General features: G+C 33.8%; 4 protein-coding genes and 1 long non-coding RNA gene across 6 annotated transcripts; 1 reads left to right on the forward strand and 4 right to left on the reverse strand.

Annotated features, from left to right (window-relative positions):
- Nucleotides 1–4,212: 4,212 nt before the first annotated feature.
- On the reverse strand, nt 4,213–4,984 carry LOC147930203 (uncharacterized). The gene is made up of 2 exons (XR_015575545.1): nt 4,853–4,984; nt 4,213–4,509 (listed from the first exon to the last, which is right to left on the reverse strand). It is a non-coding gene; the product is annotated as an uncharacterized LOC147930203 (long non-coding RNA).
- A 4,233-nt stretch (nt 4,985–9,217) lies between these two features.
- LOC104730412 (acid phosphatase 1) lies at nt 9,218–10,627 on the forward strand. Its single transcript, XM_010449572.3, has 3 exons — nt 9,218–9,770; nt 9,972–10,181; nt 10,253–10,627. Exons 1-3 carry the CDS (start codon nt 9,388–9,390, stop codon nt 10,428–10,430), a joined length of 771 nt encoding a protein of 256 aa, XP_010447874.1. The 5' UTR covers nt 9,218–9,387; the 3' UTR covers nt 10,431–10,627.
- LOC104730411 (rosmarinate synthase-like) lies at nt 10,575–12,138 on the reverse strand. The gene is made up of 2 exons (XM_010449571.2): nt 11,619–12,138; nt 10,575–11,537 (listed from the first exon to the last, which is right to left on the reverse strand). The coding sequence occupies exons 1-2, from the start codon at nt 12,090–12,092 to the stop codon at nt 10,614–10,616; spliced, it is 1,398 nt and encodes a 465-aa protein (XP_010447873.1). The 5' UTR covers nt 12,093–12,138; the 3' UTR covers nt 10,575–10,613.
- A 218-nt stretch (nt 12,139–12,356) lies between these two features.
- On the reverse strand, nt 12,357–14,111 carry LOC104730413 (leucine-rich repeat extensin-like protein 7). The gene has a single exon (XM_010449573.3). It carries the CDS (start codon nt 13,774–13,776, stop codon nt 12,553–12,555), a length of 1,224 nt encoding a protein of 407 aa, XP_010447875.1. The 5' UTR covers nt 13,777–14,111; the 3' UTR covers nt 12,357–12,552.
- Nucleotides 14,112–17,226: 3,115 nt separating this feature from the next.
- On the reverse strand, nt 17,227–23,120 carry LOC104730414 (NAC domain-containing protein 75). 2 transcript variants are annotated; one of them, XM_010449574.3, is made up of 6 exons: nt 22,309–23,120; nt 21,803–21,983; nt 20,796–21,436; nt 19,962–20,270; nt 18,986–19,117; nt 17,227–17,890 (listed from the first exon to the last, which is right to left on the reverse strand). In XM_010449574.3, exons 1-6 carry the CDS (start codon nt 22,432–22,434, stop codon nt 17,789–17,791), a joined length of 1,491 nt encoding a protein of 496 aa, XP_010447876.1. In that variant the 5' UTR covers nt 22,435–23,120; the 3' UTR covers nt 17,227–17,788. The 2 variants fall into 2 exon arrangements, with proteins under 2 accessions (XP_010447876.1, XP_010447877.1); XM_010449575.3 differs by having other exon boundaries at nt 21,803–21,980; nt 22,309–22,986.
- Nucleotides 23,121–24,591: the final 1,471 nt, after the last annotated feature.

Below are 24,591 nucleotides of genomic sequence, written 5' to 3' on the forward strand. Positions count from 1 at the left end.
GACGAACAAGCCCACCGGAGCACGAAGACGCCAACCCAGATCCGCCAGATCTATCCACAGATTCGTCACCGTCCTCAAGCAACTTCACCCTAGAAGCTCTAGCGACCCCACCCCGACGACACTTCACTTCACGCGCCGACACCTTCACCAGAAACCACCTCTCAGAAGACCAAAGACCAGACCGAAAACAAAGGACAGCTAAGCATAGGGAGAAGGGGACGGAGAAGGAAGGCTTAAAAAGAAAGAAAAAACTAAGAGGAGAAGCCCTCTCCGGCGCCGGAACGGCAAACCGGAGAGGCAAACGGCGAGCCTAGAGAAAGTTGTTTAGAGAGAAGGAGGAGAGAATTTCTCTTTTTAGTTGTGTTTTAGAGTTACAAGTTGGTATCATATTACTTGTCGCGACCACACAAAAGAATTTTTTTTTTGATCAAACGAATGATTCTATTCATTCAAATAGGAACATTACAAGAAGGGGATAAAGAATCCCAAAGTTTAAAAGGTTACAAGCATAGACTTTCCCCAAAGTCATAAGCAAGAACAATGAAACAGATAACATCAAGCAAAAATCCATGAGAACTAAAAAACAAGTGCTAAAAAGCAGTTGGAGACATGCGCGATCATGGTTGCAAGATTGGACATCGTCGAGGAACTCGAGAGATGACAGATAGGTCACGGTCGAAAAATATTGTGCCATTGGTAGAAGAATCAGGGCCAAGGAGTTCACCAAAGTGAGAAGCATTAGCGGAAGCAATGCCATGGCATGGATTCAGGGGGCAGCAGCCCGGATGGTGATAAAGAGGCTGATGATGATTTGCTTAAAGAGGTGGTTCTTGAAATAGTTAGCTAAGACTGTCGAGAGGTGAATATTGGTGGAGGAGCCTCTAAGACCATAAACACATTCTCGACACATTGAGTTCAGAACTAAGACGCCATGAGACTTCAAAAACTTGGGAGCAATAATGTTCAGCATTGAGATTAAAACCAGGATTCACAAAGAATAAATGTAAAGCCGTAACATAACAGGTGGGTCCTCTCTGCCATGGATATGGTGATCAAGAATTCCACACTAAATTTGTAGTCGGCAAGACACTATCAGAAAAAACAGACCTGGTACAAGAGGAAGGTTGCTGGGTATTGGTAGTGGTAGAGTACACCATGGAAGCTAAGAACATGCAAAATATAAGTGTCAAGCCGTAACAGAACAGGTGGATCCTCTCTCCCATGAAAATGGTGATCAAGAATTCCACACAAAGTTTGTATTCGGCAAGACACAGTCAAGGGATAAGCAGACCTGAGCTCCAAAATGATTACTAATACCAGGATTCTCAAGGATATCAAGTGACACCAAAACAACCATGATGAATTACTACTCAGATGGCAGCCATATAATTTGTAATCTTGAGTTCTTGACCACACCATTGGCTAGAGATTGATGTCCACAAGAGATGCAAGTAAGCGTACCTGGAAATTTTTGTTGAGGGCTTGGTTTGGTGAAGCGTTAATGGGCCGTCAAAGGATACAAGGCCCACCAGAGAAAATCTTTGTCCTTGATGGTCGACCTAGCTGGAATGAGCATGCGGCGGCGGTTGTCCGAAGATGGTGGATAGATTTGCAAGAGACGGAGCATCTATGGGGGACAAGACTTCAGCAAAACCAAGCCGGAAAGGTCAGTGGCTGGGACGAGAGACCACAAAAACAGTCCGTTATTGGAAGGGTGAAAGCTTCGCCTGTAGAAAGGGACGACGTATGCTGTCGGCGTCTCCACCGGGTGGGAAGAAGCAGATGGTCCAAAGAGGAGTTTGTCTGCTAACCTCGGTGTCTCAGAATAAGCTTTTGCAGGGGGAAGCAGACATCCAGATCTGGGTTTAGGCATGTTGGCTGTTTGTGGAATCTTTACGCCGGCTGAAGTAATCAGAGAGAGGAGGAGGGGGTTCATTGGAAGCCGCCCTCGTCTTTTGTCTCTTTCTATTGAAATATCGCCAGGATCTGAGGGGAGAGGGGGGATTTGTAACCAAAAAAGAAGAATAAACGGGGAAAAACTCAAATAAGCTAAAGAATAGATAACAGAGAGGGAGCCGCAAGTAAAGAGGTCCGGACGCTGGTGAACAAGAGCTCCACCGGCATCGAAAGAGGATTTTGGAGTTAGTTCCTCGATATTAGTGTCTGAGAGAGAATTTTATCGCACTTACGATTTTTACGTTACCTTTTTTGTTTTGAAATTTGTTTGTACACAAAAGAAATTCTAATTAGCCAATACCCATAGAAAATTAGAAATTAAATGGTTTTCTTATAATTAATTCAGTTTAATAACATACGAGAAATATCTCAGCTTAGCAAAGGTAAACACAACCACACTTGTGAGGTCCTTCACAATGGCCATCCCCGTCGTACGCTTTAGAACAACGTTCATTGCATTCTGAAAAACTGCATGGCCTGATAAGATTTATGGCGCGAGTACACAATTTTGGTCCCTCTCCCTGTGAAATTGCCAAAGCCAAAGAAGCTAAAAACAAAAACAAAAAAAAATTGACAAGTTTACGATAATAATTTAAGTATATCAAATAAACGTACGAGCATATTCTATGTGATAATGATTAGTTCAAAAGTATGGGAACCTAGAATTTCAAAAATGTGTGATGGTACAATATTATTAGTTTGCAAAACTAACCATCGATCCATCGCTTCAAGTCACACTCAATAATTTTATATGAATTAAATAAATTATATGTTTTAAAAAGACTGAAGAACCTGACTCTCTTTAAATAATCAAATGCATCGATTGCAAAAAATAATATCTGAGTTTTATAACATGTTTAATGAAATTTAAAGTGTACCTGAAAGAAGAAGCATGGAGATGAACAAATACGAATACAAAAGTTTGGACATGACTTGCAGAGAAAAATAGAGGATACTGTTGATCTATTAGTTTTTTTTTTTTTGGAGAAACTTTTTGATATTTGAACATCGGATAGAGAAAGAACGTTTTTATGTGACAAGAGAAAAATAGATAGAAACTCTTTTCAGGAAGACTCTTTGACCAAAACGTGAAAAAAGTAAATAAATCATTTAAATGTGGAGAGAATAAAATTATTAGTTTAAACACGAGATATTCAAAGTATTTAATTTAATGTGGAGAGAATCAAATTTATGTTCCTAAGACTTTTTTTTTTTATCAAAAATAAATATATAATCAGCATATCTTATAAGATTTTACGTTACGAAATATGTAAAAGAAGCAACAAATCATTTACTTTCCTTTCCTTAAGGAGTTTTTTTTTTTTTTTTGTATTGGAAGTAAAATTTGGCAGTGAGATACTAGAATATGTATATTTTTATTCATCCTCAAGTAACTTAAGGTACTACTACCTATAACATTTAGAATTTATAGGTCTAGTTTAACAACATATGATATAATATCTCAGCAATTAGCAAATAGAAAACACAAGGGCAAATATTGATTTTTGTTAAGGGATAAACGCCATTCCCTTTGTACTTCATAAAACAAAGTGGTTGGCATTCTTGATAAGTGAATGGCTTGGTAAGTTCCACCTCCACATGCAACACATCTTTTGATATCCATTCCCTCTACATTTGGCAAAGCCAACAAAAGCTAATAACAACACACAAAAGAGCATAATATTTTAGAAAGCTTTATGAGTGTGACTGATAATATTACCCTTTAAAAAAAAATTGAGCTGAAAGTATAATTACTCTAGGTAGGTTAATTACTTCATTCTTTTGCAAGTCAGATCGAAAACGTTAAGCTAACAAAAGAAGAAGAAAAAAAAACAGTGTAAAATTTTCTAAAATTCACTTTTTTCCCTCTATTATATGTTTACTCTCATTCTCACTTCCTCTGTTCCCCGGCCCACCAATCAAATCACATATGTTTTCAGTAACTTCTCCAAAAAGACTGGAAAATAAATTAATAATCAGGCTCTGCTTATATCTGGAAGCATCGATTTCAAGAATTAATTAATGTATGAGTTTATACGTGCGAGGACAAACATGGAGATAACTGACGAGCAAATACGAACACAATAATTTGGCCATGTCTCGCGAAAAATGAGAGGATACTGTTAACACCGGTTTGTAGGATAGAAAAGGGAACGGCTATATTATTAATTAATTAATTTTTGTGCTTATTAAGGTTCAATCACTCGAAAGATACTAAACACCAAAAAAATCACTCGAAAGATACTAGAATATATATTCTCAAAAGCATCTTTTAATTTATTCATCTCCAAATAATAAAAAAAGGTACAGGTCTAGTTTATAAAAAAAAAAAATTATAACAAAAAACATAGGCCTAGCAATCGTAAACATACGAGATCTCAGCTTAGCAATCGTAAACACAAGCGCAAATATCTTTGTTCTTTTCGGGGCAAAGGCCATCCCCGTCAAACTTCGTACCACAAAGTGTTTTGCATTCTTGAAAACTGCATGGCTTGCTAAGTTGTATGATCTCACTACACCTTTTTGGTCCGTCTCCCTCTGAAGTTGCCAAAGCTAAAAAACAAAGAACTTATTTTAAATAAGCTTACAAAAATAATTTCAGTATATTAAATAAACGTACGAGCATATATATTCTATTTGATAATGATTAGTTCAAAAGTATGGAAACATAGAATTTCAAAAATATGTGATGGTACAATATTATTAGTTGCAAACGAATTAACACCATCGATCTATCGTGTCAAGTCACAATCTCAATAGTTTTTTTTAAGAATTAAATTAATTATATGTTTTTAAAAAGACTGAAGAAACTGACTCTGATTTAACAATCAGATGCACGATTGCAAAAAAAAAAAAGGGAGTTTTATAACATGTTTAATGAAATCTTAAGGTTTACCTGAGAGAACAAACATGGAGATGAACAAATACGAATACAAAAGTTTAGACATGACTTGCAGAAAAAACTAGAGGATACTATTGAACTATTAATTTCTTTTTATTTGGAAATTTTTTTTGATATTTGAAGTGGGAGGATAGACTTAAAATATGTTTATATATAGATTTACAAGTGACAAGAGAAACGTACATAACATTAAACCCAATTTAGTATGCATATCTTCTTAATTTATCATATCTTCTTAATTTAGTATGCATAGAGATATTTTACGTTACGCTTTGCCCAAAAAAAATAAAATAATAAAAGATATTTTACGTTACGCAATTATGAAAGAGAAGCAAAAATCTAATCAGTTTATTTTCGTACTTTTTATTTTTGCTTTCATATTTCTTAAGGTAATACTATTTCAAAAAAAAAAAAAAATTGTTTCCCTCTTGTATAGTTCAGTAAACTTGTATCCTCTGACAACTAAACTATGATTATTAGATTACAGAGAAAAAGATGACTTATGATCGTTATTAAGCTTTTTAATACTACTAATAAAGTATAATTTTACTAATTATACACTTTTACTTGTTACATAACGATAACCAAAATAATTATTGGGAGAAGTCTTTCTCTTTCTAAATCTCTCCAATGATGTCTTCTCCCCTTAGCCTTTCATTTTACTAATTATAAACTTTTACTTGTTACATAACGATAACCAAAATAATTATTGGGAGAAGTCTTTCTCTTTCTAAATCTCTCCAATGATGTCTTCTCCCCTTAGCCTTTCTTCTTCTTAATCGATCCTTCCATCTCTACTCGCAGGCGCACCTCTACATTTGGCAAAGTCAAAAAAGCTAATAACAACACACAAATAAGCATAATATTTTAGAAAGCTTTATAATTACTCTAGCTAGGTTACTCCATTCTTTTACAAGTCAGATTGAAAACGTTAAGCTAAAAAAAGAAGAAAAAACTGAGTAAAATTTATAGAATTCACTTTTCTTTGCCTCTATTTTTTTTACTCTCATTCTCACTTGCTCTATTCCTCGGCCCATCAATCAAAACACATATATTTTCAGTAATTCCTCTATTCCTCTGCTTGCGCCATGTCTGATTAATTTCCTCAACTCTATTGATGAAAATTAAACCCTAAGCAAACTAGTAACGGGTGAACCGAAAGAGAAAAATTAAACGAATTAATTCTGCAAATTTTTCGTTTTAATGTTTGAGATGGTTTAATCTTTGAAGTTTCTCATCTCCATGTAATGCATTCTTCAACAACAATAATAGGCAGAATCATCACATAGCTGCATCATCGATGTTGTGAATCTGTTCACATACTTTGATAACGAATCGTTTCGTTTTTGATTGATAATAGAATTATATGACCACATCAATCTATAAATTGTATGTGGTTTTCCAATTTTTTCATCACAGACAGAGACGCAAAGAGAGAAAGATAACAGAGGCGACGGTGGGTATCGAAGCGTCATCCAGGAAAATACTCTTCCTGATTTTTTTTTCCGTTTAGAGTTGAAATTTTGTATCATATTACTTGTCTTTTTATATTTACAATGCAAATTTATATTAAAAAAAAAAAAATTTTAAATTAGTTCAACTTTTGGAAGGTAACTTTATTATTTCATTGTAAAAAAATGCATAAAATTAAAAGTATCTGAAGAAAATTCTAATTCGACAATACCCATAGAACTAAAAGGTTTTCTCATAATTAATTCAGTTTAATAACATATAAGATAAATCTCAGCTTAGCAAAGGTAAACACAAGCACAAATATCGGTGTATTTTCCTTCACAATGGCCATCCCCATCGAACCTTTTAGAACAAAGTTGTTGGCATTTTTGAAAATTGCATGGCCTGCTAAGTTTTATGGCGCGACCACACAATTTTGGTCCCTCTCCCTGTGAAATTGCCAAAACCAAACAAGCTAAAAACAAAAACAAACAAAAATTAATAAGTTTACAAAAGGTTTTGTGCAAATAAATCTTTAAAGTCGTTAATTTTTGCAACTCTACCCTCCATCTTTAAAAAATGTAAATCAATCATACTAAGTCAATGATAATATGCAATACAACCCTACACATATTTTTTAAACGTTTTTAATTTGAATACCCGACATAGTAAGAATATATCCTTACGTTCCTAATACGTTTTCGTTATTCAAAATTACATATATAATCAGCCTATCATAGATTGTATGCGTAGATTCATCTATAAACGGATTGGTTGAGGATCAAAGGAGTTTCACCGAGACAAATCTCTGCGACGCATGGTTATATAAAAAAAAAAACTCTTCCATTGTTCCAAAACATTCAATTATCAAATTGGTATATATATATATATATATATATATATATATCTGATCTAAACATATAATCGCGGAGGTCCAAAAAATCAAGGGACATCAGCCTCAAATTACAAATCAGAACAGCATTTGGAACTAATTGAGGAAGGATTCAAAATCCAAGGCAATAACGGTGATCAATGAAGCGATCTTCTAGATTTTGCCGTGGTTGATCGTTCTTTCAAATTCCCAAATCCCATGTACTACATTCCTTGATCATCCAGTTGGGACTTATGTATGTTTTAGATAATGGTTTCGAGTTATATTAGAAACAAGATCAAACCGAATCCAAATCTTATAGTGAGTAAGAAGTTTAATTTGACAAACATCCAATTTTAAAAATAATTATAGGTTTAATTCAGTTTTTAATTTAACCGTTTAATTATTTTAGATATACATACTATCTTTTTACACCTTTTAAAATTTTTAAATATTATGAATATTTAAATTTATATGATGAAACGAGTTTGAATTGACATAAATAATGTAAAAATCATTAGTTCAAAATTCTATAATGAATTAAATTTTAGTTCTATCCAAAACATGTTTGTGTGAAATGTATCAAAATAATACTTTTAATAAAACTCAAAAAATATATATTTGTATAAGATTTTTTATTCATTCTCCAAATAACTAAGATATTATAACATTAAAAGTCTCGCATATTCTATCGAACAACATACGAGATATCAGATATTTCTCAGCTTAGCAATCGTATTCACAAGCACAACTATTTTTGTTATTTTCGGGGCAAAGGCCATCCCCGGCGAACTTCGTACCACAAAATGTTTTGCATTCTTGAAAATTGCATGGCTTGCTAAGATTTATGATCGTACTACACCTTTTTGGTCCCTCTCCCTCTGAAGTTGCCAAAGCTGAAAAAACAAAGAACTTATTTTTAAATAAGCTTACAAAAATAATTTTAGTATATTAAATAAACGTACGAGCATATTCTATTTGATAATAATTAGTTCAAAAGTATCTAAACCTAAAATTTCAAAAATTATGTGATGGTACAATAATATTAGTTGTAAACGAATTAACCATATATATCGATCACAGTCGCAATGGTTTTTTTAATGAACTAAATAAATTATATATAAAACAATCAGATGCACCGATTGCAAAAGAAAAAAAAAAAGAGTTTTACTCTCTCCGTTTCAAAATATAAGATGTTTTGGAGAAGTTTGTTGTTTCATAATATAGGATGTTTTCAGATTTCAATGCAACTTTTAGATTAGTTTAGTATTTTATATTATACAGTATTGTTTCTGATTGGTTGAACTTTTAAAAGTAAAGACTTCTTAATCTGCGTGCTTTGCTTAAAACATTCTATATTTTGAAACGGAGGGAGTATAACATGTTTAATGAAATCTAAAGGTTAAATTACCTGAGAGAACAAACATGGAGATGAACAAATACGAATACAAAAGTTTGGACATGACTTGCAGAAAAAAAAAAAATAGAGGATCTGTTGATCTATTAGTTTTTTTTTTTTTTTGGAGAAACTTTTTGATATTGAAAGTGGGAGGATAGACTTAATATGTTTGTTTATATAGATTATAGGCGACAAGAGAAACGTACATTTAACCCCAAAAAATAAAAACGTAGATAACCAAAAAAAAAAAAAAGAATCTCTTCTTGGGAACATATCTACTAAAATTAACGTGAAGGAGAATCTTTTTTTTTTCCTTGACAACTAATGTGAAGGAGAAGAAAAAATTGAAAAATCGATTTAGTACAAAACCCTATTATACATTTCCTTAAAAAGTTCTATTCATGATATCTTCTTAATTTAGTATGCTTAGATTATTTTACGTTACGCAATTATGAAAAAGAAGCAAAAAAATCTATTCACTTTAATTATTTTCTTAATTTTTATTTCTGCTTTCATATTTTTACGTCGATAAAATAAATATTTCGAAGATGACTTATGATCGTTATTAAGCTTATTAATAATTTAACTAATTAAAAACTTTGGTTTAGTAAGAGTTATATAACGATAACTATTTTTTTTTTAATAAAACGATTTTTATTAATGGGCCGACCCAATGGGCTTAGGCCTGAAATTACAATCTGACAGCAGTTACAAAACAGAAAATTTTCCGGCGAACAGAAACAGATAAACAAACGATAACTAAATATTAATTTGGGAGAAGTCACTTTCTCTTTCTAAATCTCTCCAATGGCGTCTCCTCTTAGCCTTTCGATTTGGTTCTTCTTCTTCTTATTCTTCGTCTTCTTAATCGATCCTTCCATCTCTACTCGCACCACTTTCATCAAACTCCCGGGAAGCGACGACGGATCTCGCTACTGCGACAGTTGGAGATTAGCCGCCGAGACCAACAACGCCGGAACTTGGGATGTGATCCCGTCCGTCTGCGTTGATTCCGTCGCTGATTATCTCAACGGAGAACAGTTCTTATCCGATTACAATGTCATCGCCGATTACGCCATCGCTTTCGCGAAGACGGTTGAAATCTCCGGCGACGGCAAGGACGTGTGGATCTTCGATATCGACGAGACGCTCCTCACCAATATCGACTACTACAAGGCTCATAGTTACGGGTATGTTCTCTCTATTATTAGCCGTTCGATTTGCTTTACCTATAATGTGATTTTAAGATCAACGGTCTTGATGATTGTTAACTTTTGGATCGTTGACCTATTACTAAACCTGAATTTGACGGTTATATTGTAATTGTAGCGATTAATTTTGGTGTACCGATCGGTTAGATTGTTCTTTTTTTTTGTGTGTGGTTGGTTTAGGTCTGAACCATTCGACGTGAATAGTTTTAATGAGTGGGTGGTACAAGGAACAGCTCCAGCTTTTGATGCGAGTTTGAGACTATATAATGCTCTCAAGAAACTTGGTTTCACTATCATTTTGCTAACCGGACGAGACGAGGATCAAAGGAGTTTCACTGAGTCAAATCTCCGCGACGCCGGTTATTCCGGTTGGGAACGTCTCCTCTTGAGGTAAAGCTATACCAAAACATTCCATACCAAATTGGTGTATATGTAACTAATCTAAAAGATTGTGATTGCAGAGGTCCAAAAGATCAAGGAACATCTGCTACAAATTACAAATCAGAGCAGCGATCGAAACTGGTTGAGGAAGGTTTCAAAGTCCGAGGCAATACTGGTGATCAATGGAGTGATTTGCAAGGTTTTGCTGTTGCTGATCGTTCTTTCAAAGTCCCAAACCCTATGTACTACATTGCTTGATCACCCGGTTCTGACTTATGTTTGTTTTTCAAAACGTGATTTGGGGTTTTGAAAGAATAATCAATCAGCCAATTTTTAGACATGTAACGAGTAAGAACTTATATATCTTTTGTAACTTATATGATTATTTCAAAGAACTCTCCATTGTACCAAAATAATGTAAGAGACTTGTGTAGTGTTAGTTTATTGATTATATATTTGTTTTGTATTTTTCATAAGTACAACCGGAGAAAAGCTTAGAAGAAGCTCATCCTCTACAACCTTAACCATCTCTCTTTCAGGAAGACTGACCATAACCACTCGGCTCTTTGGTCCCTTACCTGACGGTGAGGGAAGCACTATGACTTGTCCACCTCCAGCTACAGGTCCTTTAACATAGCAAGACACGTGGCTAAGAACCAAATCTTCCTCGAACATAACTGGACGCGGATGAGACATGTTCTCTATATTGGTACACACGAGATCCGAACCATTACATATTGAACCAGTATTATTGCTACTCAGCCATTCGATCAAGTCCATGACCGTGTCGTAGTCTAGTCTCTTAGTTATGTTCTGAATCTCTTCAACAGCGTGAAATAATAACATTTTGTCTTTGGTTTTAACCGGTTTGGAATAGGGAACCCTGTGATAAATCATGCAATTACCAAAATAACTTTGGTCTAAACGCAGTAAGTTTCTAACGTCTAAACACAAGGACATGTTCATGAGCTCGTTTCTCTTCCCTTTCGCTCGACTCACGCATATCCAAAAGAGTCCAGCCAAAATCTCAAATGTCGAAATCTCTGACTCATTCTCTCCAGCTCTAACCAACGGGTCCGGGAATAGAAGAGTAACGGTGACCATATGGTCCTCGGACACGTTTGACGGTGAAACCATTAGAGAACAAGATTTGATGTACTGGCTGATCAGTTGGTTGTTAGAGACCAGTCTCTCGTTAGCAAACCGGCGAGGCGGCAACGGGTGGAAGAGTGGTGGAGCCATCATGGAACGAGACAGAGTTAAATCTGCCCAAGCTCGAATAAACATCATTGCACACACTGAATCAGCTAAGAGATGGCTACAACTTAACCCAATAGCTAACCCACCACGTTCAAACTCGGTCACCTGTAAATAAAAAGAAACCAATTCATAAGACAAAATCTGACCTAACTAAACCAAACCAGAACAAAACTGGATTATACATACCTGAACATTAAAGGTAGACCAATAATAATGAAGTTGGTACATGTCTTCCCAATGAACAAGCTTGAGTTCTTCCTCTCTATTTACACTCCTAAGCCATTCCTCAACTGACCCGGCTGCTCTCGCCTCCACCATCCTCACGCCAGCGTCGTTGCTCTTCACCTTCCACCGCAGGTTTACATCCTCCTTCTCTTCCGTACCATCAGTCTCCTTAACCAATCTCCCCGTTACAATCGGATAACAATTGAGTGTGTATGCCAATGACTCCCTTAATTTTTTTGTGATTTCTCCCGGTTCTCTAGTCTTGGAAGACCGGTAATAGTACACTAGACGAATATGATTTGGTTCCATGACATGGTCCAAAACTGAAAACTGGTATAATCTCCCTGGTTCGATCGATCTAGTGCTCACCACGGTTCTTTTGCATATGAATCTCACATGGTCCTCCACCATTATTGTCTTCTCTTTGGCAAACATTTTGTGTTTTGTTCTTTGGTTACGAATCCAGTTTGATGTGCTTGTACATTTTCGTATATACCATATATATATAACATGTGCGTTTGTTGGTATGTATTTAGTATTCACATATAATTTCATGTTTCTCAACACATTCTTTTCCCATGTACTAAACAACCCTCTCCTAAGGGAATGTCAAATTTTCATGGTCCCTTAAAACATGTTTCTGTTACGGTCGGATTCCTCACTACCCTTAAAATAAAATTTGTGCCCTGGCTGATCGTATTGAGTAAACAACTTACATATAGTGGCATCTTATTCTTATGTTAGATTTTACAAAAAAAGAAGACATTAGCACAATTCGATTACACAAAAGATGGCTTAGCTTTAACATTGAACAGGTTACTAATTAACTAATCAAGTCACAAAAAGGATACATCTTTACGCATAAACAAAGCTTCTAGGATCAAAATCTAAACTATTATGGAAGAGATGAAGTGTACTGATCGTTACCCTCTTTCAATCCAACACTTATTGCAGCACAAGCTAAAGGCTGCGTCGGAATCCTAAAACAGCTCATAGCACCGCCGGAATAACCAGAACAATCCGGCTGAGGCCGCTGTGAGTTCCTCCCGGGGATACAATTACCGACGAAATCAAACCCGAAACTAATCCTGGAATAACACTCAGAGCTAAACCCAGAGAAGAAGTTGAAAGAAACAGTGAGGTTAATCAAACTCCTCAACGAACAGACCAAATCAGGAACCTCGCCGGTGAATTTATTGTGGGCAAGATTCAAAATTTCAATCGCCGACAAGCAAGAGATGGTCTCTGGGACATGACCCATCAATGAATTGTAGCTTACGTCAAAGACTTGGATCTCAGAGAACATACCAACTGATTCCGGTATACAACCGGTTAACTGGTTATTCAAAAGCAAAACTTCCTTCACCCTCGAACCCGTGAGGCCAAAACTAGTCGGGATTTCGCCGGAGAATCTGTTGTTCGCGAGATTAATCACCGAAGCCGGAGAGTTCCCGAGGTTTCTTGGGATTTCTCCGGCGAATTGGTTGTTGTTGAGGAGAATCGCGTCTAACCGTTTGTTGAAAAGCTCTTCAGGGATTAAACCGGAGAAACTATTGAACCGGAGATCGAGGTATTCCAGGTTTGGGATGTAGAGTGTGACTAAAGGGAAAGGACCTGAGAGTAAGTTGTTGCTTAGGTCAAGTTCTTGAAGTGAAACTAAGTTCTTGAAAGAATCTGGGATTTGGTCTGAGAATCTGTTACTGTTGAGATGGAGGATGTTGAGGTCTGAGAGTAAAGCGAGGTCTCTGACAAGTGTGCCTTTGAGGTTTGCATGGTTAAGATCTATGGAGGTTATTGTTTGACCAGAACAGAACACACCTTTGTAAGAACAAACATCTGATCCAACCCATGTTTTAAGAACACCTGATGGATCCTCTGTAATCGCTGACTTCCAAGCTTGGAGTGCATTGTAAGCTACACTGTTTTGAACTGATCCTGGACCTGCATTACGGTTACCACCGTTGTTGTATCCGCCGCCAATCCAAACGCCACCGCCGCCACCGATTCCGACTCCAACACCGCCTCCTACTCCAAAAGAAGCATCTGTCTGAATCAAACCACCCAAAAAGAGGACGAAACAGAGAAGCTTTAAGTTGTTGTCTTTCTTCTTCTTAGACATTTTTTTTTCTTCTTTCTTCAAAATAGCTTTTTGTAAGAGTTGACACTTAAGGAAAGAGAATGAATAGTGATTGTTTCAGTGGATTAATGAGGATTGTGTCATTGTGTGTATGTGTGTGTGAGTGAGAAAGAGAGAGAGAGACAGATTATGAAAAACAGAGTGAATGTGGTTGAAGAAGCATTGATGATAAGAGGAAGGGGGGACAAGATTATCAAAAAGAGGTCTGATTTTGTTCCTTGTGTAGTTATGTCACATTTGCCTTTGTTTTGTTAAGTTTACTGTTTGTGTTCAACTTATGATTGCATGAATCATATCACGGGTTCATCTTCTTTTGCCTTTTGTTCCATTTTTATAACTTTTAATGCATTTTAGTGTAAATAATGGATCACATGTTTTCGAATCACAAGAAAACTCTTACATCTGTCATTTGAATGTATGCACTAGTTTGATTAATACTGGTTTAAACTCTACCTACTATACAAGTTCTAATTAATTGCCAATCTTTTAGACAGAAGATGTAATCAAGAATCTAACAATAAATAAAATAAAAAAAGAAAGAAAACGAACAGAATCTAGATGAGGCTATAAATAATCAAAGGCATAGCTTGTGACTGTGGTGAATATGGGTGTTGTTGACTTGTGTGGGAGAGAGAGAGAGGTTTTGATAGTGTGAGTAACTGCATCACATGGAGTGGCACAAATGCATTTGTGTCTTCATTTAAACAATTTCATCTAAGCTGCATTCAATCCAAATGTTTTTCCAATGCAGTAATTATTGAGAGGAAAGCTTTACACTCCCACAATAAATAAATAAATAGTATTTTACTTGATCAAGCTAAACAACAAAAATTTGTAGATTTCCAAGCATTCACTATAAAAACAACAAACACAAAGATATTAACAACGAAATATTTCTTTATATTTTGATGTTATGTTACCACTGTTTTATGAATATACCATCGCTCAACTATTTTATTTATTTATAAGTTGATTTGACTATTTACGTCATGAAGTCTTTTTATATTTTCAGTGGTGAACATAAAAAGAACTTTACAGATCAATTTTTTTTTTTCGGGTAGAACAGTACAAAGATGACTGATCTATTAAAAATTAAGTTTTCACTTTTCAATACAATATGAATGAAAACCAAATAGGAAAAATAATTTGTGGTCATTTGTAAAACAAAATCGATAAGTCGTTCCGTTTTTTGAGATCTGTATACCGAAAGTGGACGTGCATGAGGGCTTACGAACATTAGTAATCGGAGCGTTACAGTCTTTATAGACAAATATATATCCGTGATATGTGGTAGGTAGGTTTGGTTGGATTTGCTAATATATTATTAGTATCCAATACGGGAGTGAATGAGATTTTCATGTGAATGAAAAGCAATAAAGTAAAGCCGACAAAATTCCGCATGCAAATTTGGATTGCACCTACTTCCCCATTGGAGATTTTTTTTCGTCGAACAAAAGAGAGAAAATGACTTCAAGCCAGCAGAAAAGGAAAAATATATGGCTTGGTGTACGTTTCATGTTTTTAAGTCGGTTAAGTTTTTGTTGTTAGTAGAAAACAACTTTTATCGAGTTAATATAAAATTTAAATCAATCGGATTTTGGGATATTTCTTGAATCAAAGTGAAAATTTTGATTAGTTCAATTTTTATTTTTTATTTTTTTTCAGTCTCTAAGGTAAGAACATACCCAGTAACAAAATAAATTGTTGTTGTATATATTAGCTAAATATTTATATTACAAGTATGAATTTTGCGTATACGATTACTTCATTTTTAGATTCAGTTTGAAGATCTTAAGTACAGAGACCTACTGGGAAAATAATAATCATGAAGCGTACTCAAATGAAAGTAGGCCTGTAATGGGCTCATTAAACCCAATTCATAAGAAGCCTAAGAGGTAAATTGGACATTTGTTAATACTACATTTAAAATATATATATATATATAAATATTACTCATGTACTTAAACAAATTTCTTCTTTTTATCATTTGCCAAAACTCTCTGCCAAGTAATCATGGAGTCCACATAAAAACAAACAAAGCATAAGCAAAAGGAAGAAAATTGATTCTTGGAGTCTTTAACGTTAACTCTCTGTAAAGACTGACCATGCTGCGTACTTAAATAAATAGTTATACTAAATGAATATAAAAGTACAAAAACATAATATCAATTTTTGAATATTTGTAAGTTAAAAACGATTTCGAGGAATATAATATGAGTTCAAAATATGAAATGGGAAATCGAATCCATTTGTCGAAAGGAAAAACTAAAATTATTTTAAAAGAAGTAAAGAAATAAAGGTATTTATTGTCTGTTTATGCCTTTATTCCAGTTTCGAAATCCAACCATGGCAAAAAAAAGGGTCAAGTCTCATCTCATCTCTCCCCATGTTGATTATACTTTTTCCTCTCCCAATGTCCCATGAACACAAATAAACCTGGAGAATATTAACTACTAAAACCTTAACCTCGTGGATCGATATTGATAATTTGCTATCTTTATACTCTTGGTAGTCAAAATTCTACATTAAAATTATTTCCTAGTGTAAATGGGATAAAAATCTTAAAATTGATCGCATAACATTTTTTCGGTAGACTAGTATAAATTTGTTAAAAGAAAAACCTTGTTAACGAAAATGAACTAATTAAGATATTTTAACTTCTGAGTTCTGAGCATGCACACAGAACACGTAGAAAAATCAAACGATGAATTAGGCCGTTGTAGGGGTCATTTGATAATATGCTAGAAGAGACGAGAGGCATATGGAATATTTATAGAGAACAAAGCATCAAAGGTTGGAATGTTATATGGAGAAAATTAAAGACTAATAAAGAGACCAAACATAAACATAGACAAGTGCTTTTGTAATATGGCATTACTTCTTATATTCTTTAGGTATATATTCCATGATTCCACAATTCAAATCTTCTAACCGGAATCAATTTCCCTATACTCCCATTTCAAACCAACCAAAACTTACACAATCAAACATTTTTCAGAACTTAATTAGTTTTCATCAACATATATTTATTAACATTATCATTCCACGGACTTTACAATAATTTATATTTATTAACATTATTAAACCTTAAAATTATCCTATAAAAGTCGACTATGCGTATATATAGCCAGTTAACCACTAATCTACAGATCAAATTAAATCTGAAGGTTTATGCCACTAGACCACTAAGATCATGACAGTTCGAAAAGATCCCAAATTCCCACCCAAATGTATGGTAGTATTGAGTTAAAAGGTCAGACATAATACTCTTAAACATATAATTTGAGACGAAGGTTAGATGATTCCATACACAATCAAACTGACCTTTCGTAGATATATAAATGTAATAGCATCAAATTTCAAGTGACACTTGGGTTTCAGTGCATCGGATTGCCAAAAGGAGAAAGAACTATTCATAAAGTATATGGAAAGTAGTAAAAAGCAAATACTACTAGTATTATTTACCAACATATATATTAAACAAAAAAACCAATAAATTATACAGTTCATCCTACTTAACAAAACAAAGAAAAGACATAAAAAGAAATTAAAATAACAAAAGAAATGAGTTTAAAAATAAACATACTTATATCTAATTTTATATGGTACTGTTGATGACTTTCATGCAATTTACCTTGCTTCTTTTCTTCTTAGTCTCTTTGGAATATAACAGCTTTTTCTCTCATGCTTTTTTTTTTTTTTTAACTTTGGTTTCTTCTTTTTTTTTTTTTTTCCTTTTTTTCCGTTTAATATCAAAATCCTCTTGAATATATCACAAAAAGACGCTTGATTTTTGGTGCTGCTTAAAAAACCCTCCACCATTTCAAAATCATGCATATATAACTTGGTTGGTCCAAGATCGATCTATATACCACCTTCCATGGAGATATCATGATGATGATGATTATGACCATCATGATATATAGCTAGGTTTGATGGTAGAATCTTTTTGTGATGTTGGTCGACACGATCATCAAACTGGAAAATGGCACAATTACCCATGATGATCTTGGTTGTCAGAAGAGTCAGGGGCTGACCAAAACGTGGAGTACTTCAACCATTCTGCTTCTTGTTGGTTCCCCAATGATGATGACCCCTGCACCAATCCAAATCGCTTCTCAATACACACACACACATATACAAAAGTGTGAGGATATAGAACTGGCCTAAGTAGTCTATCACATTCGGTTTGGTTAGAAACTAACTTAACAAATCCAAACCGGACTGACTTTCACATACACAGTACTAGCCTGTGATAGTCTTTCCTGATCCGAAATAACATGAACCGACATTAGACCCGGGAAAAATAAAACCTAATCTACACACCAAAATCCTGTTAGCACTCCACAAATGGGGCGTATATGTATAAACTTACATTTAAAAAAAAATTATAGACAAAATAATAAGAACCTTCCATCAAATTTTAGACAGATTAAAAAAAGAAAGGAACGCAGACATGCTGTCCCCCACGAAACACAATGAAATCTATTAATGTCTCTTACCGAACTTGTCTCGCGAGGTACTACGCATGAAAAAAGACTTTATACTATTTACATATATACACACATTATATTACATATAAGCATAAGTTGATATCCACCATCATTGCCTTTTAAATTTAGTTTTAAAATTATTTAAAAAAAGAAAAAGAAAAGAATCTGGTGAATTTTCTATTGTTTTTTAAAAGAGTAATTTATAGGTATAAAGCAAACACATCTCTCTTTCTTTATCTTTTCTGGTTTTGTTTACTTAACTGTGTTTTAACTCTTTCCAATTAAGTAAAGAATAAACGCAGAAGGAATATGTGTAGTCCTAAGTATCATTCTCATGCAAACTGAAAAATATATATATTTAAAAAGGAAAAGTTTTTTCTTAAAAATATTCTTCACTTTTATTCAAATATAACATACATTTGTCATTTTCGACTAGTTACAATCTCCTTATAAAAATATTATTATCTTAAAACTTTTACTTGTATCATCGATTTTGGTCTGTCTCACTTGTATATGATGACTCCCATACGATAATTCTGAATCTACGTGGTACCAAGCAACATCTTATTCAATGCATGACATTTTATTTAGGTGATAATGATTATATGTTTCATTTATATATTTTCTTAAAACTCATGATGGTAAAAAAGAGGTTTTCCCCATGAAATTAAGAGTCAAGAAAGGGATTAATAACTTACATCTTTTACATCATGATGAGTGGTAGAAGAAGTGCAGCCCATTATGAGTTCTTCCAATCCAGAAGCTGACCTTCCTCCCATCTTCCCATCATTATGTTCTTCTTCTCCTTCTTGACGTTGTTGCTGTTGTGTCTTGTTCAGTCAATAAAGACAAAAGTAATTTCAGACGAAAAAATATTATTATTTAATTCCTTAAGAAAGTTATCTTAAAACATTACTCATCTTGTCTCTCCATCACCAAAGACCACATTGGTTTCCTACTTGTTCTTAGTTTGGCTGACACTAAAAAGTGACTTAGCTTTTGTTCGCTTTGGATAATGGGTGGTTAGTTCGACACATCTTAATAGACTAAATTAAATTAGCATGCATAATTATTTATTAAGCATTGTAACTCTATTTTTTAATTTTATTTTCTTCACCAATATCTTATGTATACTTTATTTGTCATAATCAATACTGGTACAACCCAATTTGCATGCTTATGTAGTCCCATCATTGTTAAGTCACATGCATGCAAATATCTTCTAAACCTAACATGTGCAAGAAATACAATTTCTACTACTTAATTAGATACCGACATATATGTGTCCCTGTGTGTGGAAGAAGAGAAAAAAAAAAACCTCCACATAATTTAGGTAATAGTAACTATAATTAATTACCTTACAAAATCACAACCCTAAAATAAGTTATACTATGTTTATGTTTTTTTTTTGACGAACATATATACAATGTTTATGTTTTGTAAGCTTATATAAGTTTGATAGTTGCATGACTCACACCTAATCAATACTAATACTACGTAATTTTCTTTTGATTGTTATATAAAGGAATCATTGTGATCTTTCAGCTAACTTGGTTTCATGACATGAAACTGGTACCTACTCCTAGATAATTAAATACTATTAATAGTAAACATTTATAAGTTCTTTGGTAGAAGTAAAATGTTAAAAGAAAAGAAGAAGATTAGCTATTTTACCTGGTAATTTTCATTGGGAAGCAGGATTCGATGAACATGATAAGGATTATCGTCAAGGATATTAATGGAGGCATGATGAAGCGAAGTCGATGGAGATATAATGGTTGATATTGGATGTGTAGGCTGGCTTATGTTGAATGCATGGTGCCGTTGTTGTTGGTGTTGTTGATGATGATGGTGATGGTCATTAGCCATATGATGTGATGTTGATGCTGATGCCTGGTGACGATGATGACGATGACGATGTTGTTCAGCCATAACACCCTCACATGTAGCTTGCCCGGTCTGAGGAGTTTCCCTCCTCGCCACCTGAAAAATCATATAATTTAATTGCTAATTAAAAGAATTTTTATATATTTAATTATATATTCCATAATCTTTTTTTTTTGTTTTGGTGAAAATTCCATAATCTTTTTTGGACCGTTGCGGTTTAGACATTGTTTTCTAGAGTTATCACGTTGGGTGAAACTTTGGGCCATATTGTTGTTAGTCAAAAGTTTATTAGCACCAACCGTTCATTATTATCACGTCGGGTAAATTATTTTTTTTCATAAAAATTCTTTGGGGTTTCCCTTTTTTTCGTCAAAAAAAAAAATATATACAAAAAAATGAGCACTTTTTACTTGCAAAACAGGCAAATAAGAACCCTAAGCATCATTTTTTATAACTAATTCACGTAAATAATTAGTCAAAACTAAATTGAATTCAAAATAAATCAAAAATCACATTGGATATATTTTTTTTAAGTCTTAGTCCCAGTCGAGTATGTATATTAAATTAGTTATTTCACTGAACGAGAAATCATAATTAAATTTTAAAAAAAAGGGTGCATACCTCATCAAAGCTCTTCATAAAGGGAACAAAGCTGAGTTGATCCATTGCATAACTCGGAAGCCCAGCCGCAACTGCCGCAGCCGCTACGGCCATAACGCCACCACCAATGCCGCCTACTTCATCTGATCGATTCGGAGGATTAACATTAATAATCTCTCTAGAAGAAGAACAACTCCCCCCACTAGTAGTCCCACTATCTCTCCTCATATGATACTCTCCGCCGCTACTCGCTTCACCGCCTCCGCCGCCTATAGCGTTCAAGCTAGATGTCGAAGACGACCAGTTGCATTGTCTAGGCTGAGTCTGATAAAAGATCTTAGACACAACTAGCTCTCCCTCTTTCTCTTCCTCATGTGTCCCCAAATGGTATTGATGCATTACCCAATTGGTTTTCTCCGGCTTTCGGTTCTTACCAAAATTGGTATACAAAACCAAAATCTTCTTACAACCTTTTTGCTTACCATTTACCATAACCGGTCTTGTCTTACCGGTCTTATGCCACCTCGTCTCACCCGAGCTACTACTTCCTTGCAGATTACTGTCACATTCCGTTTGGATCTTTCTTCGCTTTCTTGTTCCCGTCGTGTACGCCTTTGATGGTCTATGAAAGAAGTGTCTGCTTAAACCATCTCTAGTCACTCCTACCAAGAAAAAAAATTATTGTTAATTTATATGTTTCTTGTATTACCCAAAATAAAAAGATTCAAACTTTGGTATGACCCAAGTGAACAAAAGAGTTGAGCATTGGTTTGACCCAATTCTTCTTTGATACTCATATCAAACAATTATAAGAAAAGACATGCATGTGTGATTATAGAGAGAATGCATGAAGAATATATATATAGATTTATAGGTTGGAAAAATAAGGTAGGTATATAGTGTATGTGTGACCAGAATATTAAAAAAAAAAAACAAACGTTGGTGTGACTTAATGTTATATATATTTCTATAGTCATTACAACGAAGATAAATGTTGAATGTGATATATATGCATTGCATATATGTACCGGGAAGTTTCTCAGGATGAGTGTAGCAAATGCCGTCTTCGCCTTCAATGGTTGGGATGAATTCGTCAATGAGAGGGTGAGATTTAAAGTCTTTAGCTAAGACTTTCGCTTCTAAATGTTCAATCAGTTCTTGATCCGTCGGGTCAAATTTCACTCCTGCTGGTAAACCAACCCAATCCTGCTAAAAAGGTAAAAAACAAAGAAAGCAAAAAAAAAATTAATATAAAGATAAAGAACAAGAGAATATAAGTATATACAACAATACATATAAAGACTCGTATATAGACACGCTTTAAATTTTGGATTTCAAATTCCTGTAAGCGATAGAATAAAACAGAGAGCATCATTCTTGATGTTCTTCATTGATTCTTTTCCTCTTTTTTCTATTTTCTTTATAAAAAAAAAAACATTTGCAAGTGACCTAAACTGAGAAAAAGACGGTAGAAATTTTTTTTTCTTTTAAGTTAATGGGAAAAGAAAAGAAGAAAAAAAAGAATATTACTTACAGGTTTGCCTTCGAGCTTGTGACCGCAGCTAGGACACTTCTTGGATCCACAAAGTTGATGTTCTTCGATCTTTGCGTCAATTATATCCGAACCAGTCACCGAACCAGCAGGGTTACTCTTGTTCATCTCGATCTCTAATTTACTTCTTTGATTATTTTCTCTTATTCCTATGTGTGTAGGTGTAGAGATAATAACAAAACTCTTCCGATCATATCCAAGAGTTGAAGTATATGTATAGAGAGAGAGAGAGGGAGAGAAACAAGAGAGAGGCTAGAGAGAGAGAGAGAGAGAGAGAAGATTAGAAAATAAACCCTCTATTATTATAGAGAAGAGAGGCTACTGATTTTGAGAAGACAAGACAAAAGAGGGTTTTTCTTGAAAACCTAACCGACACAAGAAGATAAGACAAAGTAAGAATTTTATGGGGAAAAAACTCCCCAAATTATGCTAAAAGGAACAAACTTGGTCGAGCGGAATAAGATCTCAGACAGTACTGCAAATCAGGAATTAAAGAGAGGAGATAGAGAGAGAGAAAGCGAGAGAGAGAGATAATAAACGACGAAGGAGAAGGAGAGAAAGTGTGAGAGTTTGGGATGTGAAAGATTATAAATTAATGAAAACATTCGATAGATTTTTTATTAAAAGTATAGTATTAAATATTTAAATATGTATGTATGTGTGTATAAATAAATTATGTGTCTATCTCAAACTTTAACTGAAGAAGTAAGCGAGAGAAAAAGGAAAAGGTGGCTCTGAAACCCATTCACTGACCCACCTTTTATTTTGCCTTTGCTGGTTTAAGAAGCCGCTATGAGTCTCTGAAGCGGTTTGTTTACATTTATCTACAACTTCTACACTTTTCTATATTCAAAAAAATATTTATCGATGTATATATATATATGGACATGTATATGCTTAAAATTTTTAAGTTACAGTCTAGTTAGTTATCCTTTTCTTTTTACTGCTCATTCATTGCAAATTTACATATTCAGTTTGTATGCTATATGGTGATAAAAATTTCCTACAAAAAAATTCAAAAGTTAAGCATTTATCTTTATCGTCAGTTTCATGCTGGCAAAAGAAATAGATAGAATTTCATTACCATTAACTTTAACAAATACGTATTCTTTTGGATGATGAATTTTAAGAGTTAACATATTAAAGGTATTACATGTGTATATGTACATACTATATAGTGTAAGACTGTAAGTATATTAACTTAGAAACATAAGAAAAACTGAACATCGATTATGTGACATCGTTGGAAAAAAAGAAAACTACATCGATTTTGTATTGAGAAAAAGTCCGATATTATGGTCTACATATGAATATGATACATTAAAAATAGATATACTTCATACTTTTGATAAAGAATTTAAAGTCTTTCTAAGAGAAACGTTAGTCGTCATCACAACCTCTAGTAACTTCTATTTAAGGAATTAATCTAGTAATTTTGAATCTGTAGAAGGTTACAATTAGAACAGAAGAGAATAAACAACAACAAAAAGTAAAAAAGAAGAAGAGAGACGAAAAAAAAAAAAGACGAGAAGAGGAAGAGAGATCACATGGGCATCGAGCTGGAAGAAGTGATCATTATTCTTTTGTTATTCAATTTTTTTTCCTCGTTGTTATTATTTTATTTTAATTTTCTGAAAGAAAAAAAGGGAATTAAGAGGTTGCTTGATAAGTAAGGCAATTTGAGCAGTGTACCCATCATATGGACCACACCATCTCATATTTTTGTAATTTATAATATATCTTTCGTATTTTTTTAGTTATGAAAAAAAAAAATCATATGTCTCGTAAATAGAAAAGCAAATATTTCTTAATTATGAATTTGTTTTTTTTATATATTATGATATGGTCTCCTTGGAGATCCGTTTACATCAGCATGAATTATGAAAATCATGGCAACTATATAGTACTTTTTACATATGTTTCAAATCAGACAATCGTTTCCTTTTTCCCGTAAAAAGGTTTAATGAACTAATAATCCTGAAAATATTACGCCCATAAATTAAATTTGTTGTATTTGCTCAAACATATTGTACGCATTCTATTCATAATAATGATTATAAACTTCTAATACCGTATAATGATTATAAACTTCTACCGTATAATCATATTAGTGTGGTTTTCATCAACTTTTTTGAGAAATAAAAAATTAGGTGGTTAGAACTAACAAAAGAAATCGAAGAAAATTGTATTGTAACACTTAAACGTCTAGGTTAAATGTAAGAAAAATACATAATTTTAATCGTAAGAAAATATTTTTGTTTTATT

Source organism: Camelina sativa, chromosome 12 (genome assembly GCF_030686135.1).
Source record: "Camelina sativa cultivar CO46 ecotype springtype chromosome 12, ASM3068613v1".
NCBI classification, from domain to species: domain Eukaryota; kingdom Viridiplantae; phylum Streptophyta; class Magnoliopsida; order Brassicales; family Brassicaceae; genus Camelina; species Camelina sativa.

Excerpts from the sequence above, each read along its gene's own strand:
- LOC104730412 (XM_010449572.3), top strand. The coding sequence starts at position 9,388 with ATGGCGTCTCCTCTTAGCCTTTCGATTTGGTTCTTCTTCTTCTTATTC. Across the intron at positions 9,771-9,971 it reads TACAAGGCTCATAGTTACGG|GTCTGAACCATTCGACGTGA; the intron begins GTATGTTCTCTC and ends TGGTTGGTTTAG. Across the intron at positions 10,182-10,252 it reads TGGGAACGTCTCCTCTTGAG|AGGTCCAAAAGATCAAGGAA; the intron begins GTAAAGCTATAC and ends TTGTGATTGCAG.
- LOC104730411 (XM_010449571.2), bottom strand. The coding sequence starts at position 12,092 with ATGTTTGCCAAAGAGAAGACAATAATGGTGGAGGACCATGTGAGATTC. Across the intron at positions 11,538-11,618 it reads GGTCTACCTTTAATGTTCAG|GTGACCGAGTTTGAACGTGG; the intron begins GTATGTATAATC and ends TTTTATTTACAG.
- LOC104730413 (XM_010449573.3), bottom strand. The coding sequence starts at position 13,776 with ATGTCTAAGAAGAAGAAAGACAACAACTTAAAGCTTCTCTGTTTCGTC.
- LOC104730414 (XM_010449574.3), bottom strand. The coding sequence starts at position 22,434 with ATGAACAAGAGTAACCCTGCTGGTTCGGTGACTGGTTCGGATATAATT. Across the intron at positions 21,984-22,308 it reads ACAAGCTCGAAGGCAAACCT|CAGGATTGGGTTGGTTTACC; the intron begins GTAAGTAATATT and ends TTACCTTTTTAG. Across the intron at positions 21,437-21,802 it reads TCATCCTGAGAAACTTCCCG|GAGTGACTAGAGATGGTTTA; the intron begins GTACATATATGC and ends TTTTCTTGGTAG.